This window comes from Leopardus geoffroyi, chromosome E3 (genome assembly GCF_018350155.1).
Source record: "Leopardus geoffroyi isolate Oge1 chromosome E3, O.geoffroyi_Oge1_pat1.0, whole genome shotgun sequence".
Classification (NCBI taxonomy): Eukaryota; Metazoa; Chordata; class Mammalia; order Carnivora; family Felidae; genus Leopardus; species Leopardus geoffroyi.
Window position 1 is genome coordinate 1864459 of NC_059340.1, and position 23365 is coordinate 1887823.

At 54.5% G+C, this 23365-nt stretch overlaps 1 protein-coding gene across 4 annotated transcripts; it reads left to right on the plus strand.

Annotated features, from left to right (window-relative positions):
• Positions 1–78: 78 nt before the first annotated feature.
• CHST12 (carbohydrate sulfotransferase 12) lies at positions 79–20768 on the plus strand. 4 transcript variants are annotated; one of them, XM_045460226.1, is made up of 2 exons: positions 79–211; positions 19082–20768. In XM_045460226.1, the coding sequence occupies exon 2, from the start codon at positions 19165–19167 to the stop codon at positions 20407–20409; it is 1245 nt and encodes a 414-aa protein (XP_045316182.1). In that variant the 5' UTR covers positions 79–211; positions 19082–19164; the 3' UTR covers positions 20410–20768. The 4 variants fall into 4 exon arrangements, with proteins under 4 accessions (XP_045316182.1, XP_045316183.1, XP_045316184.1 ...); XM_045460227.1 differs by having other exon boundaries at positions 111–196; XM_045460228.1 differs by lacking the exon at positions 79–211 and adding an exon at positions 1453–1550.
• Positions 20769–23365: the final 2597 nt, after the last annotated feature.

A 23365-nucleotide genomic window follows, 5' to 3' on the forward strand; every position in this document is an offset into this window, starting at 1 on the left:
GGGGGCGGGGTGCGGAGGGCGCAGGCGCGTTGAAGGCGTGCGCCCCTCGGCCTCCGTGGCCCCTCCGTGGGCCGCGACTTCTCGCGAGACGTGGAGCGGAAGGCGGGGCTCCGGGCTCCGGGGGGCGGGGCCGGCGGAGGGACAGCCTCGGGAGGGTCGGCTGGTGGTGAGGCGGCGGCGGCGGCGGCGACGCGAGGTGAGGTGAAGTGAGGTGAGCTGAGAAGCTCGAGGCGCGGGGCGGCGTGCGGGGCGCGGGCGGCGGGCGGGTTCTGGCTCCCTCCTTCAGCCCACCCGGTGGGTCCGCGGCCCCGGGCCGAGCCCCCGCGCCGGCCACTGTGTGACCTTGGCCCGGCTCGCAGCCTCTCTGAGCCCCAGGTTGCCCCGCGCTGCAGGGCGGCGGCGGGTGGGGTGCTCCGCAGGCGCGCTCCCGGTCCGCGCCCTCGGCGGTGCTCGCAGCCGGGCCTCACGCCGCAGTGCCCCGAGGCCCCTCGCAGGCTCCCTGCGCGCGGACCCCGGGCCAGCCGGAGCCCCCCCACCGCCGCGCCTACCGGGGACCGGGGGCTCCTCCCGCCGGTCTGCGCTGGGCAGCCCCGCCGGGGACCCCAGACCGGGCTGCGCCGGGCGCCCTCCTCTCCCGGGGACCCCAGCTCGGCCTGCGCTGGGCGCCCTCCCCCGCCCCGGGGACCCCAGCTCGGCCTGCGCCGGACGCTCCCCCCTACTCCAGGGACCCCAGGCCGGCCTGCGCCGGGCGCCCTCCTCTCCCAGGGACCCCAGCTCGGCCTGCGCTGGGCGCCCCCCTCCCCACCCCGGGGACCCCAGCTCGGCCTGCGCTGGGCGCCCCCACCCCCACCCCCACCCCGGGGACCCCAGGCCGACCGCTGGGAGGTGGGGGTGGGGGGCTTGGAGGCGGACCACTCCAGTGATCCCCTGCTCGGAAACAGCAGTTGTGCCTCTCCAGCGAAAGGAAGCCACGCACTGGCCGCTAACAGAGAGACTTGTATCTAAAGCTCGGGCTCCTGGCCGCCGGGACATCGCTGGCAGGCGGTTGGCTCCAGCCGAGGTTCCGTCTGGCGCGGAGCACAACAAGCCACAGTGTGTCCGCGATTTATTAAATTATTTACTTTATACTTGCACTCGGGAGAGACTCAGGAGGCCCGGCATGAATGGGGGTGTGCGCTGCACACGCATCTTTAAGGGTAGTGCTCCCTGAAGTGTGGGTCCGGGCTGAGGGCCGCCTGGGAAGCGGCTCCGCGGGTCCTCGCCTGCCCCCACCCGCGGCCGCCCTGCAGCCCTTCTCCGTGAACATCTGGCGTGGGGAGTGTGAGTCAGGGCTGGTGTCTGGTGAAAAAGGAGGGGGGACACGGGGATGTTAGGGCATTTTGTAAAAATTGAGGTACAACTGCACGTTGTGGAAGATCGGGGTGACCGAGCGTTGGTTTGATACACTTAGGTGCACCTGCCCCCCGCAGTAGTGATAGCCAGGCCTAGGACCCGACCCGGGAACGTGCCTCTGCTGTGAATCCGGAGAGCGTCTGCATGGAATTGCAAAGGTGTGTCGTTTCTGGCAAAGTAGTTGGTCCGACTTTGGGTTGGTGTTTCCAGGCCCGCGGCGCTGATCGCGGTCCCAATCCCGTTACCCGCCCTGGGCCCGCCTCATCATTTCAGCAGACTTGCAGCCCCTGATCATTTGCAAGGTGCCACGTTGGGCTGGCTGCTGGCAGTTATGGTGACACTGATTATCGTACAGCGTGACCTCACAGTAGATAATCTAGGCAATTCTTCGCAGAGCGTGAAGAAAGGGGGTCGGTGAGGTTTATTTTCTGCATTGGAGTTGGAGTTTTCCATGGTGGAGACGACATAACGGCTTCGGGGGCCTTGAAGGACGAGTGAAGGTTGGAGAGAACATTCCAGGTGGAGGCAGGAGGGTGTGTGGAGACAGGGAAGTGAATGGGGTGCTTGGGGGGCAGGAAGTCCCTGCATTCATTGTGAGAGGGGGATTGAGGAATGGGGTGGAAGCTAGGGCTGAAAAGAGGTTTCTTACCGAGGAGCCTTGAATGCCGTTCTAGAGTTGGGGCTGTTACCCTGACCTTCGGTGAGGGGGGCGGGGCAGTCGGGGTTTTGGGTGATAGATCTGTGTTTCAGAAAGGCAGCACCAGCGATGCCGTGGAAGGCAGGCTCGGGGTGCGGGGAGGCGGAGACTGCTGGGTGCAGGTGTAGGGGGAGTGACTTGAGGACAGAGGTCGCCAGAGTTGGGGGTGGTCACGAGACTGACACAGGAGAGCCCACCGTGTGTGTGATGGCCTGCGCGGGGTGTGGGGAAGGGGAAAGGAAAAATGCCCCAGCAGCCAAGAGTTCTCACGTGGGTGCTTGAAGGACAGAGCTGGAGCGGGTGTGGAGGGGGCGTCACGGCACGTGTGACCTTTAGGCTCGCAGGATTCGTGGTGTTTGTGGGCCCTCCTGATGAGACATGCTCTTGGAGAGAGAGTGGGGAGCACTCGCCAGGAAGGGAAAGGTGGTGGAAAAAAGGCGTGTCACCACGGCTGATGGGTGATTCTGTTCTAGAAAGATCTGGAGGCTCAAGCGCCACTTGTGGAGGAGAATCTGCCAAATGATACTGCTGAAGCAGATGCTGCTGGTTTATCATTTTAAGAAACCACAGCTTACCTCTTATTTTCGATTCTTTAATTGTCTCTTTCTCATCAGAAACCAGCAGTTGGTTTCACACCTGCTCGGAGTGTCTGTGGCTGCAGCCGGGGCGGCCGCTTCTCCAGTCCCTTGCCAGTAGATGTGCCCAGCGCCGGCTGACACAGCAACTCGGTGCTTCCCGCCGCTAACCGGGGTGGCGGTTTCTGTAACTGTTTAGAGAACTCTGTGGATATTTCAGAGAGGAACGGGAAATGCCCAGCAGAGTTGGGGAGCGGGGGGCGGGGGTGTGCCCTGCTATACACAGCACAAGAGGATGCAGCAAAGGGGGTCGGTGGCTCCCAGAATACTGCCGGCTGGCGCTGCTCCCTTCGGGCAGGACAGTGGAAGGGTCTCTGGGGAGTGTGAGTAGCTCCAGAGAAAGGACCTAACAGTAGTGACGTCACAGGTTCCCCCCCTAATGAAGTTCGTAATCGATCATGTCTGCCACGTGATGGTTCAAAGCTTCCAAGTTCTGTTGGTGCCCTACCTCTGGCATAGGAACACGCTCGCAGGCCACGGAGAGTGCGCGGGAAGGAGACCGGGAAAGCCGCCTGTCACCGACGTGCACATGCAGATAAGAGACAGGAAGAGGCTGCCCCATAAAAACAGGCGGGGGAAGCGCTCTAAGAACCAAGACGCGATGTCTTGGATATAGAAAACAATGCGAGAAATGAAAGCTCAGTTAGTGCGTGCAAGATAAAGTTGAGGAACTGAGGCAGGTGAACAGAAAGGCAGAGGTGGGAAGCGGGAGCAAGGAAGAAGGTAAGGGATCCGATCAGGAGGCTGACAGCTGAGTGATCCCCGTCAGTGAGAAAGAACGGAAAATAACAGTACGACGCAGGAGAACGTCCTAGAACCAGAACTGTGTGTGGAAGGGGCATCCAGGTGGCCAGCCCTGGGGGTGGGCGGTGTTGGGCGGGGAGGCAGGTATCCTTCACTCTCTTGTTTCTTCCCTTCCCTTCCCGGGGTGGGTCCTTGCATCACAGGGATCGGGTTTGCATAGTGAGGGTTGCCGCGTTTCCGCGTTTCCACAGTAACGAGTGAGAGTTTGGGAAACATGGAAGGGATTTATTTGGAAACGCCTCCGAGGCTGTGGGTTTCAGAATTTGGGTAGTGAGAGCGCGGGTGGAGAGAGAGATGTGCACACCCACCCCGAGGCCCGCTGTTGTGAAGTTTCAGGGCTCTGGGGCAGAGGACTGTGCTGGCTTCTAGAAAAAAGAGTAAACACAGGCCACCAAGAGGGCATCACAAACGGAGCAGGGTGCTTGGGGGACCCGTCCGCAGCAACCTCAGAAGGTGGAAAGCAGGTGAGCATGGCTTTCACAATTGCAAAGGAAAACATTTTCCACCTGGAACTCTGTACTCAGGCAAAGGAGGGCGGAATAAAGATGTTTTCAGACACGCCCCCGAAGTTTGCGTCCGTACTTTAAGGGAGTGACGGACAGGCATGCTCTCCCATGATGAGGTGGTGAGTCTAGACAGAGCCTGAGGAGAGGGGGCTTTCCCGGAGGAGGTAGAGAGGCGGCAGGTGTGCAGAGCAGGCCTGACCCCGTCAGACGGCTCCTGGGAGAGAGTTTGGGGGGGTGTGGGCAGGTGAAATCCACAGGGTGCCTGATCCTCTACAACATCTGGAGAGGGGATGAAGACAGCTGGCAGGGCTGGGGCTGGATGAGTACAAGCAAATGAGAGCACAAGACTGTTACGAGTTCCAGGGAAAATAAACCATTGTGCAGGGAAAGAAGAATAATTACGGTGAACTGCAAGGCTCAGCTGTGAATACCCTTTGCTCAAGGATGATAATTTGTGTAAACGTGGAATATTGCTCTAATTGAAATGCCGATGTGCCCGTCTGGGGAACGTGTGGGGATGAGCAGGGCCTGGGCGGGGGGCGGGGGGGGGGGGCAGAGGTGGTGGGTGGACCCGGGGAAACTACCCTCCCACCTGCCCGAGTAGGAAGCCAGTAGGTAAAGCTTACGGCCCAGGAGGCTGTTATCCCGAGGCGGAGCTAACACCAAAGATTCAGCTAAAAAGAATGAGGGAGCACGGTGGGGGCGGGTCACGCGGAAGGGCCAGGGGGCTGCCCTCTTCTGTAATCAACTCCCTAGAACGGTTTCATCATTTAACATAAGCGAGCGCAAGTAACGTTGATAAACATAGAGACGGTTGCACTAAGCTTCCGGCTCTAATGGAAGAAGGGGCCCTGGTCCTGCCTGTGTTTTGTGCCCTTTTCCTTATCTGGGAAGAGTTTACTTGTTCTGATTTCCTTGTCATCATTGTCATTGTTCTCTGCATCCTGTCTCCTGGCTGTGGTCACATAGCAGCGTTGGCGCTTTTTTTTAGCTATTTTGTTTTTCTTTTTAACTTTTTGTAAGGGGTTTTAAAGCACATTCAAAAGCAGAAGGAGCACCGTTATTTCGTTACCTGTCAGCCAGTTTCAGGAATTATAAAATCAGGGTCATTGTATTCATCTGTTTTCTTCATTAGCGTGATGACTCTATTGAGTACCTACTGTATACGTGCCTCCTCGAGTTTACATTGTAGTGTAGACAGATGATGCAATGCACACATAAAGCGGAGAACGTGCGATATTGGAGGGGATGACACAAGCCACAGAGAGGAGGCAGGTCTGGAGGGTGGGAGTGACCCGGGAGGCCTCCCTGGTGAGGTGAGCTTTGAGCAGGAACCTGAAGCACGTGCGGGGTGGAGCCCCTGGGTGCGTCTAGGCAGGGCCGTGAGGGGGGCGATGGAAGGGCTCAGGGTGTGGGATCCCATCAGGTAGGGCCTGTAAGGACTGCAGTGGGAAGCCATCGGACTCCAGTGACCGGAGGGGTTTGAGCAGAGATGTGGTGTGGTCTGACTTGGGATAGGATGAGCCTGACTGCCACCTTGAAAGTGGTTGTGTGGCTCAAGAGCAGAGAGCAGGTTGGATGGAGACAGTTGGAGTGCTGCGGGTGAGAGCTGATGCTGGCTGCACCGGGGTGGGGGGCGGGGGCGGGCGGTGGACAGCCTGGAAGAGGTTAGAGTCTGGATGGGTTTCGGACGTAAAGCTCCAGGCAGGTTCTTAAACTAACTGTGGTGGAACTTACCATCAGTATTTTCCCTTGAAATAATTTATTCGAATGAACTCTGAGAAATGAGAGCGATCATTTGGATTCCAGAGTCAAGTGCCATGCAGCAAAATTCTGGGTCTTGTGAGGAATACAGCAGGTACAAGAGATGATTCCTGTCCTCTCAGAACTTGAAATCTAGCGTGGGAGTGTAGTACGCGTGCCCTGAGACCCCGTCTTCTTGGAGATAGTTACCGGTGGGGCTCAGAGACCAGGGGCCAGGAGACCAGTGTGTGCCCATGGCCCTCTGTGTCCTGGGCTCAGTTCCGGGGTGGGGGAGGGGGGCAGCTCAGGCTCGATTTTCATCCAGGTCTTCTGGGACCCACACCAGCCTTCCAGTCCATCACTGTGACCGTTTCTTCCTAATTTTATCTGAGCCGCTGTCAGAAGTAGTTCTCAGGGTGAACTGAACACCAGCGAAGTGATTCTATAAACAAATAACCCCTAGAGGTGCCTGGGTGGCGTGGTCAGTTGGGTGACTTGATTTCGGCTCAGGTCATGACCTCACGGTTTGTGGGATCGAGGCCTGTGTCAGCACCACACTGACATTGTGCAGCCTGCTTGGGATTCTCTCTCTCTGCCCCTCCCCCACTCTGGCTCGCTCTCTCAAAATAAATAAATAAACTAATAATAATAATCCCTGATGCTGGTGGCATCGGATGCACATCTGTTTTGCACCGGGGGCTTTAATCCAGCACAAGCATCACTTCCAGTGCTAGAGGATGCAGCTCAGAGAATAAATGTGGAGACTGCTCACGGAAGCTTTCCATATTTCTATAGGCTACAGCGATGGGTACCGTAGTGATTTCTTTGCTTTTTATGTAGTATTTGTAAAGCTGGAAAAGGAGTGGGTAGTTTCTGGTATTTTTGCCAGTAGCATAATAAGTAAAACTGAAAACGTTCTTGGACCTTCTTTTTTTTTTTTGATGTTTATTTATTTTTGAGAGCGAGGGAGGGAGGGAGGGAGGGGCAGAGAGGGAGGAGGATAGAGGATCTAAGGCAGGCTGTCCGCTGACAGGAGAGAGCCCAGTGTGGGGCTCAAACTCATGAACTGTGAGATCATGACCTGAACTGGAGTCAGACGCTTAACTGCCTGAGCCAGCCGGGTGCCCCCATTCTTGGACTTCTTAATGAAGGTCATGTCGTTTGATTTGATGCTCAGAAGTTGGTTATTGGTACAAGAAGAAATAAAGGTAATAGAAATCTGAGTGTCCGCTAAAAACCAACCAATTCTGCATTAAATGTGCACTATAGAAACTGGCAGGGTGTGGTGGTTGGGAAGGTAGGCTCTGTTTTGTTTTGTTTAAAAAAAAATTTTTTTTTAATGTTTATTTCTGAGACAGAGAGAGACAGAGCATGAGTTGCGGAGGGGCAGAGACAGGGAGACACAGAACCTGAAGCAGGCTCCAGGCTCTGAGCTGTCAGCACAGAGCCTGATGCGGGGCTTGAACTCACAAACCGTGAGACCATGACCTGAACCAAAGTCAGTCGCTCAACCGACTGAGCCACCCAGGCGCCCCTGTTTTGTTTTATTTTGAAGTTTATTTTTGTGAGAGAGAGAGTGTGCACACAAGTGAAGGAGGGGCAGAGAGAGAGAAGGAGAGAGAATCCCAAGCACTGTCAGCACAGAGCCCAGTGTGGGGCGCAAACCCATGAACTGTGAGATCGTGACCTGAGCCAAAATCAAGAGTCAGATGCTTAACCAACTGAGCCACCCTGGCGCCCCAGGAAGGTAGGCTCTTAACTCAGTTGCCTGGGTTCAAATGTCAGCTCTGAACAGGTGCCAGCTTTGTAGACTTGGGCAAGTTGCCTCAATGTTCTGTCCTAGTTTAACCACAATCAGTGTGAGGATTAAATAAGTTAATGTATCTAAGCGTTTACAGTAGCACTTTTGAAAACATTAGCTCTTGTAATTATTATAAAGTCAGTTGAAAGCATAGATATTCCTTTGCTGATAACCAATTATGGGTAGAAAGTATGAGTAATAAAAAATAAATAACATGGCATATTTATGGAATACAAATATTTGAGGGCCCGATAAAGATGGAAAAATAAATAAGTGCAGTGGTATGGGCTGAAGGGGAGGTTTAATATTTTATAATATATTTAGCTCATGTTTTCATTTCCATAGTCTTGGTCACTCTGGTGAGCAAAATGGCCTTGGGGGAGTCTTGTTTTATAGGCGAGAAATTGAAGCTCCGACTTGAGGTGATGTCCCAGGGCCACTCAGCAGAGACTGGCCTTGGCCTCCAGATTCCTCCCCATTTCCTCCTGATCTATAAATGTCTATAGGACCTTGGGGCCGGTGTTTTCATCCTGTGTTCCTGTCCTGTGAACTAAGAGCTAGTTCATGGTATTCACGTTAGAAAGTTTGAGCTTCTGGAGGTTGACTTAACAAGACTGCTAACGTTCTTTTTCTTGAAATCAGGTGTATTGACGTATAATTTCCATGCAGTAAAATGCACAACTCTTTTTTTTTTACATTTATTTATTTTTGAGAGACAGAGCATGAGCAGGGGAGGGGCAGAGAGAGAGGGAGACACAGAATCCAAAGCAGGCTCCAGGCTCCGAGCTGTCAGCACAGAGCCCGATGTGGGGCTCAAGCCCACGAACCGTGAGATCATGACCTGAGCCGAAGTCGGACGCTTAACCGACTGAGCCACCCAGGCGCCCCAAAATGCACACCTCTTAAGTGCACAGTTCAACAAATGTGGACAGATATGTCCACCTGTGGAGCTACCGCTACGGTCAATGCAATAGAACATTTCCATCCCCTGACGTTTCCTCCTGTTCCTTTGTACTCTGGGATTTCTGTCACTGTTTTCACCTTTCGGGAACTTCCTGTAAGTGGAATCATGTGGTATGTACTTGTGTCTGGGCTCTGCTGTTCAGCTTAATATCTGTGAGATTGACCCATGTTGTTGCGGGTACACTGGTTCATGAGCCGGTGGTACGTTCTCTTCTGTGGCTGGGTGGTTTTCCACTGAATGAGTATACCACGATTTGTTTATTCTTTCACTCGTTGGTGGACCTCTGGGTTGTTTTCAGTTTGTAGCTGTTTTGAATAAAGCAGCAGTGAACATTCTTGGACACATCTTTGTGTGGACAATTATTTCATTCAGGGATCGGGTCTTTGGTGCTGTATCTGAAAGGCACCCAAGGTCATGTAGGTCCTCTCCTGTGACCTTCTCAGAGTTTTACAGTTTCGCGTTGTACATCTAGGTCTGTGATCCACGTGGAGTTAAGTTTTGTGAAGGCAGTAAGGTCTGTGTCAGGATTCTTTCACGTACTCCTCTTTCCATGTGGGTGTCCACTTGTCCCAGTGCCGTTTGTTGAAGAGGCGGACTGTCTTTGTTCCATTGTGTTGCCTTTGCTACAGATCGGTTGACTGTATTTTTGGGAGTCAATTTCTGGGCTGTCTGTGCTTTTCCATTGATCTTTACTCTGCTCTATTGCCAATACCACATCCTCTTGATTAGTGTGGCTTTATGGTAAGTCTTGAGGTCCCGTATTCAGTCCTCCAACTTTGTTCTTCTTCAGTATCGTGTTGCCTTTTCTGGGTATTTTGCCTCTGTAGAAATTTTGGAAACAGCTTGTTGATAATAACAAAGTAACTTCCTGGGATTCTGACTGGGATTGCATTGAATCTGTAGGTTAAGTTGGAAAGAAATGATATCTTGACAAACATTTACTCTTTCTGTCCACACACATGGAACATCTCTCCGTATGTTGAGTTCTTCTTTGATTTCATTCATCAGGGTTTTGTAGTTTTCCTCATACAGATCTTGTACCTATTTTATTAAGATTTATACCTAGATATTTTGGGGAGTTCTAATGTAGATAGAATTGTAGTTTTGGGTTTTTTTTTTTAAGTTTATTTATTGATATTGAGACAGAGAATCACAAGAGAGAGAATCTGCACTGCCCGTACAGAGCCCGATGCGGGCCTCGAACTCTTGTACTGTGAGATTGTGACCTGACCCCAAGTCAAGAGCTGGATGCTTAACTGACTGAGCCACCCAGGCACCCCTGGAATTGTGTTTTTAGTTTCAAATTCCACTGTTCATTGCTGATATGTGGGAAAGTAGTTGACTTCTGTATATTAACTTTGTGTGCAACCTCACTGTAATCACTTGAGCCCTTAAAATTTTATTTGAAAAATCGTTGATAAGCTAAGATTTATATATCATATTTTTGATGATCAGTTTGATTGGTCTTTAAATAGAGTCCCTAAGCATTATTATAGCGTATCTACTTTTATTGATGTTGTAGAACCTTCTAGGAACTGAAAAATGTGTTTGATTTTTTTTTAATACCAACTTTTCTAACTTTAAAAAAGTCTTAGCGTAAAAAAGGAATCTAGTCTGTATACCAAAAAGAGTTGATAACCAGCTTTATTCATAGCAGTCAAAAACAAGGAACTAACCCACCAGTCCGTTAGGTAAATGGTCGCGGGTGAACAGTGGTATATCCACACAGTGGAACACTACTCAGCCAGGCAAAAAGAACCTCGCGCTGACACAGGCCACAACCTGGACACATCTCGAAGCGTCTTGCTAGGTGCAGAGCCTGTGAACTCTGTGGTCTCATGTGGGTGACCGTCTAGGAAAGGTGAGCCATAGGACAGAACACAGATAAGCGGCTGTCCGGAGGTGGGCACCGGGGAAGGAGGGAACTTTTGAGAGTGGAGGAAATTCTCTGCCTCTTAGTTGTGGTGTATCTTTGCTGAAACTCCTCACACTCTGCAGATAATTGCTGATGTAAGTCAGACCTCAGTAAACCTGAGTAGAAAGAGAAGAAAAAGGAGAGGCCCCAAACTGATTGAATCAGGAAAGACAGGTCTCTTAAACGGTGCCAGAGCAACTGGGTATCCAGACGGGGGAAGTCCGTCTGCCCTCCCCCTGGAATACCCTATTGACTGGTGGCTGAAACTCCGCAGTCAGTCGGCATCCCTTTCCACTGTGACAAATACTTAGTATCTGTTTCTTTCACTTCTCGGTGATGCGATTGCTTCTTTTTGTAACGTGTGGTGTACACACACACGCACACACACACACACACCCATCCCCCTCCAGACTCTGCTCTCTGGAGAGCCCCAGCACGTTTCCTTGGTTTGTCACTTGCACTGGGGTGTGTGTGTGAAAGAGATGTATTTTTAGGAATTGGCTCACGTGATTCTGGAGGCTGAGAAGCTCAGGTCCAGCTGTCCTGATGGTGTGTTCCCGTCTGAGTCTGAAGGCCTGACCCCCAAGAGACAGCTGTCCCGGCTCAGGGACGGGCAGAGGGGAAATTCTCTCTTCCTTCACCGCCTTGTTCTGTGCAGGCCTTCGGCACATTGGACGAGGCCCACCCCCCACTTTCCTTACTCAGTCTGTTGAGTCAAACAAATGTCAGTCTCCTCTGCAGACACCCTCACAGACACACCCGAGTGCTGCGTGACCAACCGTCTGGGCCACCCGCAGCTCAACCAGGGTGACACAGAATTAACCAGCACACACCTGGCGACCTTTTCATACTGTGGTCATCACTTCTGCTCTGGAAGTGTGGGCAGTGCCCCTACAAGGGTCCTCACGTGGGTCTGGCCGTGTGGCCCGCCCTTGTAGGGAAGGCGGGAGGGAGCCCGGCCTTCCTCGAGTTTTGCCCGCCGTGGGTGTGAGGGCTCCTGGGGACCAGCCGCCTCTGGTGGGCGGCTGGTGTGGGGCGCGGGCTCTCCGGGCTTACGCTGCCGCACCCTGCGTGTGAAAAGGCACGTTCAGCAACCCCACCCCGAGCTGAGAAACCACTCTGCACAGCCACCCTCCGTGTTTTTGGTCTCAACCTAACCTAAAACTGAATTGTCTTATCAGTGGCGTCCACAGGACACTTGACAAAGCCCTTGCAGAGACCTGGGCCCCGAAGGCAAAGTTTTGGGACAAGACTTTGCTGGCCGTTCTCTCGCTGGAGGCAGAAGCCAGGATGATTGTCAGTCATTTCCTCAGCGACGCCTCTTGGCTTCTTACAGCTTCTTCCAAAGCTGTAACCCTTTTTGTTGACTGCTTTTTTGAAATAATTGGAGATTAACGTTTGGAAATAATGCCCTTGTTTTTTGAACGAATATCACGTTTGAGGTCAGTGTTGTTGCAGGACTCGCTGTTGCATCGTGAAGGCAGCGAAGTGTCACCCAGAAATTCGGATGCTCCCATCCCTTTTAACAGTAAGACTTGTGGGCGATGCTGTCTGGTAGTCGTCTTATCTTGGGCCTTCTCGTTCTCGTCACGCCTCTGAGAAGCTGTGAACTGGCGATCGTGCGTGCCTGGCAGGAGCCACAGCCCGTTCCTTTCTTGGGACTGCTCCCACGGGCCCTTTGATAGGCTCCGCCCGCCTGCTCTCCACAACCGCCCTTTATGTGGCTTGTTTGAGGTTAGAAATGACCACACAAAGGACTGCCCTTGCTCCTTGATGTTAAAAATGGACCGTGGCCTCAGCCTCATCGGTAAACGCTGCCTCGGCCTGGTGTTGACGTACTTATCACGTCAACTTGGAAAAGCCTGGATGGGGCTGTGGCCCAGGCAGGTCTGGTTCCGTGGCAGGGCTCCAGGGCGAGGCGACGCTCCCAGGACGCAGGCACACGGGGTTTGGCGACCCAAAGGGAGGACCTGTCTTGTTGTCATTCGTCCACCCTCTCATTGTACATGTTTCAAACTTGATCATTTGCCTAGTGAACTAATTGCGGTAAGGTCGGCCCGTGGAACTTTTGTGCAGACTTGTGAGATGAAGGTGTGGCTCCAGCGGCCAGCTCTAAGTTTATGGCCTTTGTTGCAGTTCTCGCCCACATTCAAGGCCTTGCTTTTTTTTTTTTAATTTTGTTTATTTTTACTCACATATTTGTTTTTTACACATTGCCCTGCATTTTGCTTTATTTATTCAATGGCACCTCCTATAAATTCTTCCAAGTCTGCTGTTCGAGCTCTGATTCATTCTTTTCTTTGCCAGTTTTTTAAATTGTGGTAAAATGCACGTCACATTTATCATCTTCACATTTTTCAGGGTACAGTTCAGTGGCATTGAACACATTCACATTGTCACGCAACCATCACCACCCTCCGTCTCTAGAATTCATTCCATCTTTCCAAACGGAATACATCTGCCTCCGGTAAATACTAACACCCCCTTGCGCTCCCTGCCCAGCACCTGGTAACCTCCAGTCTGCTCTCTCTCTCTATGGATTCAGCTCCTCTGGGGACCTCACAGAAGTGCAGTCGTACAGCGTTTGTCCTTTGTGGCTGCCTGATGTCACCGAGCATCGTGTCCTTCCTGTAGGTTCGTCCACGTTGTAGCAGGTGCCGGCATGTCTTCCCTCAGAAAGGCTGAGTGACACTTGTCGTGTGCGTGCCATGTTTTGTTATGTCCTTACTCTTCACCACACACCTGGGTGGCTTCCACACCCATTATTCGGCTGTTGTGAATAATGCTGCTGTGAGTGGGGCTGGCTGTACAAATATCTCTTGGAGACCCTGCTCCCAGTTCTTTTGAATACAGACCCAGAAGTGTAGTTGTTGGATCACATGGTAATTCTGTTGTTAATGTTTTTTCATGTTTATTTATCTTTGAGAGACAGAGAGCACAAGCAGGGGAGGGGCAGAGAGGGAGACACAGAGTCCGAAGCAGGCTCCAGGCTCCGAGCTGTCGGCACAGAGCCCCACGTGGGGCTCGAACCCACAAACCGTGAGATCATGACCTGAGCCGAAGTCGGACGCTCAACCGACTGAACCACCCAGGCGCCCTTATTGTTAATGTTTTGAGGAGCCTCCGTCCTGTTTTCCACAGGGGCTGCAACATTTTACATTCCCATTAGTAGTGCACGAGGGTTCCAATTTCTCCCCATCCTCGCCAACGCTCATCTTTTGGTTTTGTTTTCATTTTAAGATATTTATTTCTTATTTATGAGAGAGGCAGAGAGAGAGAATCTCAAGCAGGCTCCACACCCAGCACTGGGCCTGTTGCGGGGTTCCATCCCATGACCCTGGCATCGTGACCTGAGATGAAATCAAGAGCTGGACGCTTAACCCACTGAGCGACCCAGGTGAACCGATCATACTATTTTTTTAAAGTGATATCTGTCCCCTACGTGAGGCTAGAACTCACAACCCCAAGGTCGAGAGTCGCATGCTGCATCGACTGAGCCCTCCAGGCTCCCCTATTTTTTGATTGGGGTTTTTGATGGGTGTGAGGTGCTGTGTCATTGTGGTCTTGATTTGCATTTCCCTGGTGATAAGTGATGTTGAGTATCTTTTCGTGTACTCATGGCCCATTTGTATGGTTTCAGAGAAATGTCCATTCATATTTTTTGCCCATTCTTGAATTGGTTGTTTGATTTGTTTTTTCCTTTGAGTTTAACGAGTTCTCCATTTATTCTGGATATTAACCCCTTATCAGATACACGATTTGAAAAAATGTTGTCCCATTCTGCAGGAATCTCCCCTGTGGGCAGTGCCTTTTGATGCCCAAAAGTTGCTAAGTTGCATGAAGTCCACTTTTGTCTATTTTTTCTTTTGTTGTTAATGCCTTAATTTTTTATTGCCGTGTATCTTTTCTTTCCTTTTTTCTTTTAAATGTTTATTTTTGAGAGACAGCAAGAGGGAGAAGGGCAGAGAGAGAGGGGGAGACGGCAGATCTGAAGCAGACTCTGCACTGGCACCAGACAGCCGGACGTGGGGCTCGAACTCACAAACCGTGAGATCATGACCCGAACTGAAGTCAGATGCTTAACAGACTGAGGCAGCCGGGCACCCCGCTGGTATCTTTTCTAAAAGGGAAAATGTTTTTTTCTCACAGTAAAAACCAATCCATGCTCAGTGTAAACAAAAACACCGTAAACACGAAAGCCGTGAAGAGGGCAGTCAGAGTCACCCAGACTCCCTTGCGCTGTCCCGGGATATGTGCGGACTCTGTCTTGTGTCGGGTGGCGGTCGCGGTGGCCCTTCCCGTGTGGAGTCCCGTGTGCTTACCCGGTGGCCGGCTGCCCGCCTGGGAGCTCTCCCTGCCGCCTGCCACGGGGAGGGGCTGTGCCGTTCACACCGAGTGGTCGAGGGTGCGTGGTGTAAGTTATGGGTCTCATTACGAGTAAGTTAGTTGACTCGCTGTTTACAACATAAGCTGTAGATTCTCTGCACCCACGAGGAAAGCGCCGTGGAGGTCGCCGCGTGGCCTGCTGCTGGCCTCGGGCCCGGCGGGGGCAGGTACCGTACCTGGACGGGGTCCTGGTGCTCGGCTGCAGTGATTGGTGGTGCCTGGTCGTCCTCGGGTAGGTTATCTGTGGACTAAGAACAAAGCCTTAGATGTTAAATGTACTACAAGAGTCAAAGATGGTAGCGCCTGGTGCTAAAAGCTTAGAGAACCATATCGCGCCCAGGTAAGAAAGAAACGTCAGGTGCCTCGGTTCCCACTGGGAGCATTTGGGGCTCGTTCCAGCCTGACCACGGCCCCTTGCAGCCGTAACCAGCGCTCCGTTCGGTGCCCTTTGCCTCCAGGCCCGGTGCCTCTGCGTCTCTTGGGTCGGAAAAGCCAGGGAACCCTCGCCCGTTTGTGACAGACACACGCAGGTCAGCATCTGAACTTCCAAGGAAGCGTGATCCTTCTAAGCCCCTTCTGTTCACCGGATTGAACTTTGAGTAGGAGGAAACTTGCCCGTGTGACTTCAGTCCCTGGGAGAGATGGGAAAATAAAGGGCGGGTGTCAGGTGCGTGTGTCCTACCATGACTCCCGTGTAAACGCTTTCTACCGTGGAATGCCCCGAGGTCACGGAAAAGAAGGAGGTGTCGACGTATGCGACCACATGGACGAGTCTCAAAGTACATGCCGTGTGGTTCCATTGATAGGACGCTCCAGAAAACGCGAGCTCATTTATAGTGACGGAAGCCAGATCAGCTGCAGGAGGGGAGGGATGAGCCGGGGAGAGGGATTAGAACGGGCATGAATACGCTTTGGGGGGTCGAAGGAGATGTTCCCTCTCTGACCGTGGTGAGCGTGTCACGGGTGCATGCGTCCAAACTCACCAAGTGGTACGTTTTAAGGACGTGCACGTCCTCGTGCGTGAGCTACACAAGCCGTTTGGAAGACCGAGTACATCTAACGGTAACAAAGCTGAGGGAGCGGGAGTGTGTGTGGGCTTGACCTGTGGAGTGAGGCTTGCATTCAGGGCCTCGGGTTCCTCAGCCGTGAGAGGGCTGTGCCTCCCTGAGGCCGCGTGCAGAGGCTTGAAGGAGCGCGCGCGCGTGACACGCTCCTCCCGGTGCCTGGCCCGTGGTGACGGCTCTGGAAAGGGCAACTGCGATCGAAGACGCGTTATCTCTGTGTGTCTTTTTTCTCCCCCGGGTATTCAACCGTCTCTTTTCCTCGAAATTAAAGCGAAGTCTTACTAAATTGTTAGTCACGAGCGTCCGTTTTTACAGAACGCCGTAGGCCCTGGCATTTGTTCACATGCATATACTACGTCTTGCCTGAAAAGTAAGCAGAGGTGTTTGTTTATATATTATTTATCATAACCAGACTTAGCTGGTTCTTAGCATTCTAAGCCCACGAATGACGGCCCGGTCCTCGATCTGTGGCTGGTGCCTGTGCCCGCGGACGGGACTCCGACTCGGCATCATCCCCACCGTGCGTGTGAGTCTCATTCTTAAAATTGGAAGCCGAGCTCTCGCGTCAGTTGACATTTGCAGTTAGTCTTTCCCTTTGCTCTCAGCCTTCGGGAAAACTTTTCTTTTCCTCTTTCTTGATATGGTTTCACTTTCCATCTCTAGAAACCGTTCACCCTTGTACATCCCCGAGAAGGGACGGTCTCGAAAACTTTAATGGCGTGGTACCTATGATCTAATTTTGAAAACAGGCTGTGACGTCGTGTGATTGTCACCACGAAAAGAGCTTTAAACTGTTGTCACATAGCTGTTGTTACTCCCCGCACACCTGTGATGCCCGCAGGGGAAGCTGGGTGAGAGACACAGGCCTCTAATCCTGATGGTTTTCTTCATTTTGTGACACACTTATCCCTTCCACAAGGTGTGATAAATCCCGAAGGCGCGCACTGCCCCGGCCCGTGGCAGAGTGGCGGTCAGCCGGGTTCTCTGCGCCCCCGGCTGGGTTTCCTTTTCTGTGGGGGTGCGCTGAGATCACCGGGGCCCAGGAAGGACTGGCGAGGGTGACTGTGACCAGCACATTCTTTTCTGTCACCTGCTTGTGTCGGCACCTTTCCTGTGTCAGCCCACACGACCCTTTGTACTATGAACATGTAGCAGTTTCTCCATCAAACACACAACATAGGGGCGCTGGGCGGGGGGGGGATCATCCAGTTAAACGTCCAACTCTTGATTTCAGCTCAGATCATGATCTTATGGTTCGTAGGATCAAGCCCCACGCTGGGGTTGGTGCTGACAGTGCGGAGCCTGCTTGGGATTCTCTCTCTCTCTCTCTCTCTCTCCCTCCCTCCCTCCCTCCCTCTCCTGCTCAGGCACTCTTTCTGCCTCTCTCTCAAAATAAATAAACATCTAAAACAACCAAAAAAGCCCAAAATGAACTGAGTATAAACAAGGCTGCATAGGTGGGTGGAGATTGCTTCCAGACCTTGGCCTCGTGAAGTTGTAGGTTCGTTTAATGAAACTGCATCAGGTACCAGGCACCAGGCACACGGTCGAACACGTGCAAGACGTACAGACTCGGAGAGGTTCACGAACTGAGAAGTCCCAGAGCATGCGCCGTGGGAGACCCTCCCGGAACGCCCCCAGGACGCGCTGTGTCTGTGTCTGCGCTGGCGCCCCCACTGGCAGAGCTCCCGGTGTGTCTTAAAGATGGCTCCTTCTGGGTTTGGGCCACTTCAGAGGAGTGTACTCATTCTCTCGTTAGGCCACACCCAGAGTCTGAGTTCTGTCCTCTGAAGCCACACGGGATAAGCCTGTCCCCTCTCCCAGGCGACTGCCCTCCGGATACTTGAGCCCCCGCTGCAAATCTCTCCTCCGGCCTCAGCAGCCCCCACTCCCCTCTCGCAGGTGCTATTGGGGAAGAGGCCTGACGGCCGGCAGAAGCCACAGGAGAGGCAAGGACCCCACTTAGTCTTAAGTGGATTAAGACGTGTGCCTGTCTAGGGGCACTGCAGACAGGAGGTGAATGCCAGGAGAAAGGGGCACAGATCTTGAACTTTTGCAGAAACCTCAGACTCTCCGGTCACGCCCACTGAACCCGGTAGGATGATTTGTTTTTTACGTAAGATGGTCCTGGTTCAAAATACAGGAAAGAGAGGGGTGAATGTGGCCCCTGCAACTTCCCCAGCCCCCTTTGTCCCGGCACTTTTCAGACACTGCCTCTTCTTGCCTGTGCTGCCTGGGACAGGGTTGCTGCTCAGAACAGCTGTCAAACAGGACTGGCCCCAGGAAGGGGTCCTCCGGCATTTTGGGGATTGACCTTGACCGCGGTCGATGACAGCCTTAGTGGAAGTTGTAAGGGAAGCACGAATCCCTCGTCCAGCCTGCAGAGCCCTCCCCGGCGCAGGGGTGGCGGCCTGCCCCCAGGCCGGTGGCATGCCGCTCGACCCCGGGGGTGAGGCCCCAGCACCTGCTGGCACTCACAGCTTCCCCCCCTGCACCTGCCCTCCCTCCACCCTCCTGCCGCGGCCGTGGCTCCGCTGCTGTCTGGTTCCCGCGGGGACGCGGACAGGCTCTCAGGGCCTGGAGAGCTCTCACACGGGCCCGCTTTCATCTGCCTGCTGCACCCCCCCTCTGTCCCCAGAGACCTCGAGTGTGCCCTGCCCTTTCCACACAGAGGGGCGGACACGGTGCCCGGGGCCCAGCACGTGTCGGCCACACACACGAGCCTGCCTCTGACGTGTTTCTTAGGATTAAGTGTACACGGGGGCGCCTTTAACATTATTACAAATTGTAGGGTGCATTAAACCTTAACCTTCTTGTGTGTGTGTTTCACTGCCCTCCTCTCCTTCCTCCTCGGCACCTCCCGCTCAGGAGGGTCTGTGTTCCCGCCTGAGCCTGGTGTCTTAGCCCCCTGTTTGCAGTTCCGTGATAAAGGATGTCCAGTGACCTCATCAGCCGCACCCGTCCCGGGCCCCTCAAAGCAGCGCTAGTCGTATTACTCGGAGGAGCTGAAGTCCGGCAGGCAGCCCCACAAAGCCTGAGCCGTGGAGAATGGGGTGGGAGCCGGGAGACAGGGACCCTGACCGCGAGGCAAGCGCCGTGCGCCGGAACCTGAGGCTCCAGGAGGGCACCTTACCTGGACGCGGTCTTTAACGTGGCTCTGTGTTGCCTTTCCAGGGTCCCGAGAGCAGCGCCCCTCCTCCATGAAGCTGCCGTGAAAGCTCCCGGGTGAGAGGGCCCGCGGCCCGTCCGCGAACAGAATGACCAAAACCCGGCTCTTCCGCCTGTGGCTGGTCTTGGGGTCCGTGTTCATGGTCCTCCTGATCATTGTGTACTGGGACAACGTGGGCACGGCCCACTTCTACCTGCACACTTCCTTCCCCAGGCCGCGCCCCACCCCCGCGCAGGGGGCAGAGAAGGAGTTCACGGCCGACGTGGACGCGTTTTTGCAGAAGCTGCTTAGCGGCGGCCTGAAGCAGAGCGCCCCCTCCGGTCGAAGGACGGAGCAGCCCTCGGTGCAGGCCTCGGGCAGGCCCGTGCTGAGCAACGCGGAGGAGAGCGTGCGGGGCTACGACTGGTCCGCCCGCGACGCCCAGCAGGGCCCGGACCCCGGCGGGCGGCAGGCCGAGCGGCGGAGCGTGCTCCGGGGGCTCTGCGCCAACGCCAGCTTCGTGTTCCCCACCAAGGAGCGCTCGTTCGACGACATCCCCAACTACGAGCTGAACCACCTGATCGTGGACGACCGCCACGGCGTCATCTACTGCTACGTGCCCAAGGTGGCCTGCACCAACTGGAAACGCGTCATGATCGTGCTGAGCGAGAGCCTCCTGGACCGGGGCGCCCCCTACCGCGACCCGCTGGACATCCCGCGGGAGTACGTCCACAACTCCAGCACCCACCTGACCTTCAACAAGTTCTGGCGCCGCTACGGCAAGTTCTCCCGCCACCTCATGAAGATCAAGCTCAAGAAGTACACCAAGTTCCTGTTCGTGCGGGACCCCTTCGTGCGCCTCATCTCCGCCTTCCGCAGCAAGTTCCAGCTGGAGAACGAGGAGTTCTACCGCAAGTTCGCCGTGCCCATGCTCACCATGTACGCCAACCGCACCGGCCTGCCCTCCTCCGTCAGCGAGGCCTTCAGCGCGGGCCTCAAGGTGTCCTTCGCCAACTTCATCCAGTACCTGCTGGACCCGCGCACCGAGAAGCTGGCGCCCTTCAACGAGCACTGGAGGCAGGTGCACCGGCTCTGCCACCCCTGCCAGATCGACTACGACTTTGTGGGCAAGCTGGAGACGCTGGACCAGGACGCCGCCCAGCTGCTGCGGCTTCTCAAGGTGGACAAGCTCCTGCACTTCCCCCCGAGCTACCGGAACAGGACCGCCAGCAGCTGGGAGGAGGGCTGGTTCGCCCCCATCCCCCTGGCCTGGAGGCAGCAGCTGTACAAACTCTACGAGGCCGATTTCGTCCTGTTCGGCTACCCGAAGCCCGAAAACCTGCTCAGAGACTGAGGGCGGCGGGGACAGTCCCGAACGCCGGAACCGACCGGGCTCACGTCATCTGCCGTCCCGCGGCCGTCTTCCTGAGGGAGCAGCGATGGGCTCCCGCGTGGATTTTTTCACGGCCCCGTTTCCCTGCCGGCCCGACACGGCGGGGTTCCCCAGCGCTCCCGCCAACGAGGAGGCCGGAGACCGTCCCCACACTCCAGTTTTTTAAATAACCTACGATTTTGCAATCTAGACGTACCGTTTACTCCACTGCCTATATTCATTGAGTACTGTGTTAATATTGTTTTCTAAGATTAATATATTTGAGATATTTAATATGAAAAGTGCAGAAAGGAAGGATGGAGTAAATGTTACACCTGCTTCTTCCGCCTGCTTTCGTGGTTATTCTGGCAGAGCGTGAAGCTCGGGTAGAGGAAGGGGATTTTCGTGGTCATCTTCCACAAAAAGCAGGACCCTGCACTTGAAATCAGGCCTCCCTCGTGTTTATAAAAGGGTGGGAGACAGATCTCCTCAAGCGAGAGCGCCCTTGCCGTGTGATGTTTCTGGAAAGGGAAGGCAGTCAGGAAGGGTGTTCTGTTTGCGACCACACTTCCCGGCCGCAGTCACGGAGCAGGGTGGTCACTCCAGCTGTTCCTGTGAGTGTATAAATCCTGGCTGTGAGGATTTGCTGTGACGGGGGTGCTGTGAGGAGTCTGTCCCGAGAATCGATTCCTGACGTCAGCAAGGTGAGGCTTGGGCGACAGATGCGTTGACCTTCCCCCTCCAGGGCGTGACTGACCCTGGGATCCTCTCGCTCGGCGGCCCCGACTTGGGAAAGGTGTCCTGTTGGCTAGTCCGGGAACGCTCCTGGTTCAGATTTATCTGCAGTTTTGGCCACGACCCTGTAGTTGGTGAGAAATTTGCGGTCACTCCGTGGTGTGTGGGGCTCACGTTTGACCTCGCGTCCTTGATGTGTAGCGTTTGGTCCCCGGGAGCCGGCAGTGCACTCAGGAGGCCTGCCCCCAGCCCTCCTTGGTGCGCAGTGTCCTTGCTGTTCCTGGTTTCCAGATGGCCCCGGGGGCTCACCTCCCAGACTCGGGGCTCCGCCGTGCGACAAGCCACCTGCTCCTCTTTTTATGAAACGGCCAGCGGCAGAGATACTCGAACTTGGGAGTCCGGCTGTAGAGTAACTGAAGAGCCGTCAGGCACCACGGTGGGGATCTCCTGGGACACCCGTTTGCTCTGTAGTCACCCGTGACACCGAGAGCGCTGGGCTTCAGGGTGGCTCTGCCTTCGGGGAGCCTTGTGATCCTGTGGTAGAGATGAGAGTGGGGACCCCCATCCCAGGCCAGTGGGCTGAGTGCCTTCAGGACAAGGCGTCTGGTGATGTGAAGGCGGGCTTCCTGAGGGCGGTGGTGGTTGAGCACGGCCTGAAGGGCGGGGCAGGCTAGGCGGCTGAGCAGTGACATCAGCAGAAGTGCAGGGCGTGTCCACAGACGGCAGGTACTAACTAACTACTGTGACACATTTCTTGTGTCATTTCATGTCCTCTCGGAAGCCACCGCGCTCTTCCTGTCCTTTTCTCTAGTGAGGATGCTGTGTAGCAGGGACGAGGCAGGGCCGGGATCTGGAGCCCATATGCCTGACCCCCTCCCACCCCCCCCAAGGGATGTGGACGGGTCGTGGGCATAGAGTCTGGCGGCCTTGACTGTCAGGCCCAGTTGAGATTTCACTTAGGCAGCAACGAGCCGTGGAGGTTTCTGGGTGGAGGGATTTGGATGCTTTGGGGTCAGGTGGTGTCGGGCCGAGAGGGGAGGGCGCCGGGAGGCCGGTCAGCAGGCAGCGGGGGCCTCGCCCAGGGATGATGGGGTGACAGGGAGACAGGAGGCGCCCAGGTGACTCGAGGGAGGGTATTGGGAAGAGGCTCCTCCCGACGCCCCACTGGACGGGCGCCCCCCACAAGCCAGCCTGCCGCTGATATTCCCACGTGTGACGAGGGATGAGCGGGAAGGAATCAGGAGAGCTTAACGAGGACCTTTCTTCTGACCTGGCAGCTTCCCCCCGCCACACACCGGTTTTTTAATCGTGGCCAAAGACACATACAATTTACCATCTTAGTGGTTTTGTGTCCATTTCAGGGGTGGTAAGCGCGTTCACATTGTTGTGCAGCCATCGCTGCCGTCCATCTCCGAGACGTTTTCATCTTCCCAGAGTGAGACCCCCAGCCCCGGCCCCACCGCCGGCCCCTTGCGTCTGTGTGCGGGACAACTCCAGCGACCTCACAGAGGTGGGGTCACACGTACTTGTGCTTTCGTACCCGGCTCGCGTCACTCAGCGTCACGTCCTCAAGGTCCACGCGTGTGGTAGCAGGTGCCAGCGCGTCCCTCCTCGTCACGGCCCACGCCGTCCCACGGTGTGGACGTGCCACATCGTATTTATCCGTCACCCATCCGTGGACACGTGAGTCGCTCCCGCCTCCGAGCTGCTGCGAATAACGTTGCCATGAACATGGGTGTGCGAATATCTGTTTGAGTCACTGTTTTCAGTTCTTCTGGGTAAATACCCAGAAGAGGGATTACTGAGTCACATCTGACCTGGTGGCTTTTTATAAACTGAGCCAGTGTGCAGACACCTGCAGGCTCCATCAGGACTGTTGTTTTGCAGATCACGTTTCCTGGTGTTGGAGGCAAGCTGGAGGCTGTCCTGGGAAAACAAGCCAGTGTTTGGATGGTTTCAGATCTCCTTTACGCGTATTGACTACGCTGTGGATTTCAGTCACGTGCTGTAATTTTGAATAATGGATATTCATCAAAACAAGCCACAGCATTTAAATAACAACAGTTTGAGGCATCTGGGGGCTCAGTCGATCAAGTGTCCAACTCTTGACTTTGGCTCAGGTCATGATCTCACGGTCCGCAGGTTCAAGGCCCACGTCCGGCTCTGTGCTGACAACGTGGAGCCTGCTTGGGATTCTTTCTCT

Coding starts and splice junctions, on each gene's coding strand:
- CHST12 (XM_045460226.1), top strand. CDS start 19,165: ATGACCAAAACCCGGCTCTTCCGCCTGTGGCTGGTCTTGGGGTCCGTG.